Raw genomic sequence first — 1,285 nt, 5'->3', positions numbered from 1 at the left:
TTAAATTATTTTACTTTTACTCCAAACCAAATGTGAATACATAGTTTATAATCAACAGTTCTCAAATTCCCTTGTCATGTATTGTAATATTTACTTATTCTTGAAGACACACTATTACTGTGATCTGTTCTTGCAAGAGAATGAACACAAAGGATATGAATCCTTACTCTCTGAATCAGAAGAGGTATTCAGTCTCTTCCTCACTTTCTCTTGGAATTTTTGGTCTGAAGATTTTCTTGCATTCCTCTCCTCATTTCGATTAGATGCCTCAATGCCTCCCTTCTTCTGCACCAAGGCTAATGCTCTTGCCTGAGGATGTACAGAGAAGTGATAAGATGAATAAGAATTTGACAAAAGCTGTATTTCTGTTCTAATCTACCATTACAAAAATAAGGCAGTTGATATTCATACCAAATGTCTACTAAAATATCATGAATGCTTTTTGATATTACAATAGGGAAATAATATTTAACACTGTTCATCATCCTTCCTCAGTTGATGAATACTAAAACCAGTCATGAAGAAATAAACATTTTAACAAATGGATCATTAAGCATAACAGCTTACAAGTTAATAGACCATAAAAGAGTAAAAATAAGAATAGAAGTTATATTTCAAATTTAAGCATTAACCACACTTCACAGAATCTTACCTTAGCGGGATCTAGCCTTCTTGGAGGAGATGTGAAGTCAAGCTCCACTTCCTCCCCTGGCTGAAGCCCTCGGCCTAGCATGGGAGTGGATGGACCTGGGAAGGCTGAGAGCTTTGGTCTTCCCGTTGAGGGTGACGACTGCTGGCTCAGTGTACTCCTGGCTGAAGGCAGTGACTCCTGACTTAGCCCTTGTTTCTGTAATACATTATATGACATTCAGTTCCATGAAAACTGTATATCATTCTTAGATGGACCAATGATTGTGAGATTATTTATGTATCGGTATGCAGCAATCATGCAAGCATGATACACACAACATATAAGTGAAACCTAAGTAAGTCAAAGTTAAACAAAAATTATAGTTTTTCTCACCTGTCTCTTTAATGATTGCATCTGCTTATGCTGCATAGCAAGTAGTTCCTTGGCTGACACACTACGAATTTCACCTGTCTCTATTTTTTGTTGTGTATTTTTTTTGGCCATGTGGCACAAAAGGTTGCGTGCACCTGGTGTTGGTGCTAGAAGCATTTCACTCCTGTAATTTATTACATATTAATATCCAAAGCATGTAGCTAACTGTTGTTTCATCAAAAACTCACTGTATTTCCTTCCTAATGAAGATCTTATCCACAC

General features: G+C 36.6%; 1 protein-coding gene across 1 annotated transcript in view; it reads right to left on the bottom strand.

The window, feature by feature from the left end:
- Positions 1–1,285, bottom strand: part of LOC119586169 (protein MCM10 homolog) — a 7,014-nt gene that overhangs the window by 2,077 nt on the left and 3,652 nt on the right. The window contains exons 8-10 of the mRNA XM_037934868.1: positions 1,025–1,187; positions 653–847; positions 168–309 (exon numbers count right to left, since the gene is read on the bottom strand). Of these exons, the coding sequence (XP_037790796.1) occupies positions 168–309; positions 653–847; positions 1,025–1,187 (500 nt within the window). The remainder of the gene's footprint in view (positions 1–167; positions 310–652; positions 848–1,024; positions 1,188–1,285) is intronic.

The sequence above is a fragment of the Penaeus monodon genome, chromosome 21 (genome assembly GCF_015228065.2).
Source record: "Penaeus monodon isolate SGIC_2016 chromosome 21, NSTDA_Pmon_1, whole genome shotgun sequence".
Classification (NCBI taxonomy): Eukaryota; Metazoa; Arthropoda; class Malacostraca; order Decapoda; family Penaeidae; genus Penaeus; species Penaeus monodon.
The sequence above is the reverse complement of the archived record's forward strand: the minus strand, read 5'-3'. Positions and strand labels throughout refer to the sequence as shown.